The 590-nt window shown below is 62.9% G+C and overlaps 1 protein-coding gene across 1 annotated transcript in view; it reads left to right on the top strand.

Moving 5' to 3' along the window:
• Window positions 1-237: 237 nt before the first annotated feature.
• Window positions 238-590, top strand: part of LOC104278987 (hepatocyte nuclear factor 1-beta-like) — a gene marked incomplete at both ends in the record, with an annotated part of 1,035 nt that continues 682 nt past the window's right edge. The window contains 2 exons of the mRNA XM_009876122.1: window positions 238-370; window positions 508-582. Of these exons, the coding sequence (XP_009874424.1) occupies window positions 238-370; window positions 508-582 (208 nt within the window). The remainder of the gene's footprint in view (window positions 371-507; window positions 583-590) is intronic.

The following is a 590-nucleotide window of genomic DNA, read 5'->3' as shown; positions in this document are numbered from 1 at the left end:
GCTTTGCTATATATTAATGCAAAGTTCAGGGGTCCCAGCCAGGGTCTGCAGCCCTGGGACAGTGGGAGCTGCGTGTGCTGAACTGAAAGTGCCCCAGCGAAGCTTCAGCACGCTCGAGGCTTTGCTGCTCTCCTCCTTCCCCCAAATTTCCCTCGAAGCAGGCGGGTGGAAGAGGAGGGGCTTGGGAGCAGCCCCCTTGTCTGTGTCTCTGACGGTGGCCGTCCTGTTCCTTGGCAGATCCCCGTTTCGGGGGGCGGGCTGCCCCCAGTGAGCACCCTGACCAACATCCACAGCTTGTCCCACCACAACCCGCAGCAGTCCCAGAACCTCATCATGACGCCGCTCTCGGGAGTCATGGCCATCGCACAGAGTAAGTGCGTGAAGCGAGCTCGCCTCCGTGCCCCGAGCTCACCTCCGTGCCCTGCGTGGACCCTCCTGCGACAGGGATGGGGATGCCCTGACCACTGGCGCTGACGTCCCAGTCCTGCTTTCTCCCTCCTCTCTCAGGTCTGAACACCTCGCAGGCGCAGAGCGTGCCTGTTATCAACAGCGTTGCCGGCAGCCTTGCAGGCCTGCAGCCGGGCCCGTTT

The sequence above is a fragment of the Apaloderma vittatum genome, unplaced genomic scaffold (genome assembly GCF_000703405.1).
Source record: "Apaloderma vittatum isolate BGI_N311 unplaced genomic scaffold, ASM70340v1 scaffold33189, whole genome shotgun sequence".
Lineage (NCBI taxonomy): Eukaryota > Metazoa > Chordata > Aves > Trogoniformes > Trogonidae > Apaloderma > Apaloderma vittatum.
The sequence above is the reverse complement of the archived record's forward strand: the minus strand, read 5'-3'. Positions and strand labels throughout refer to the sequence as shown.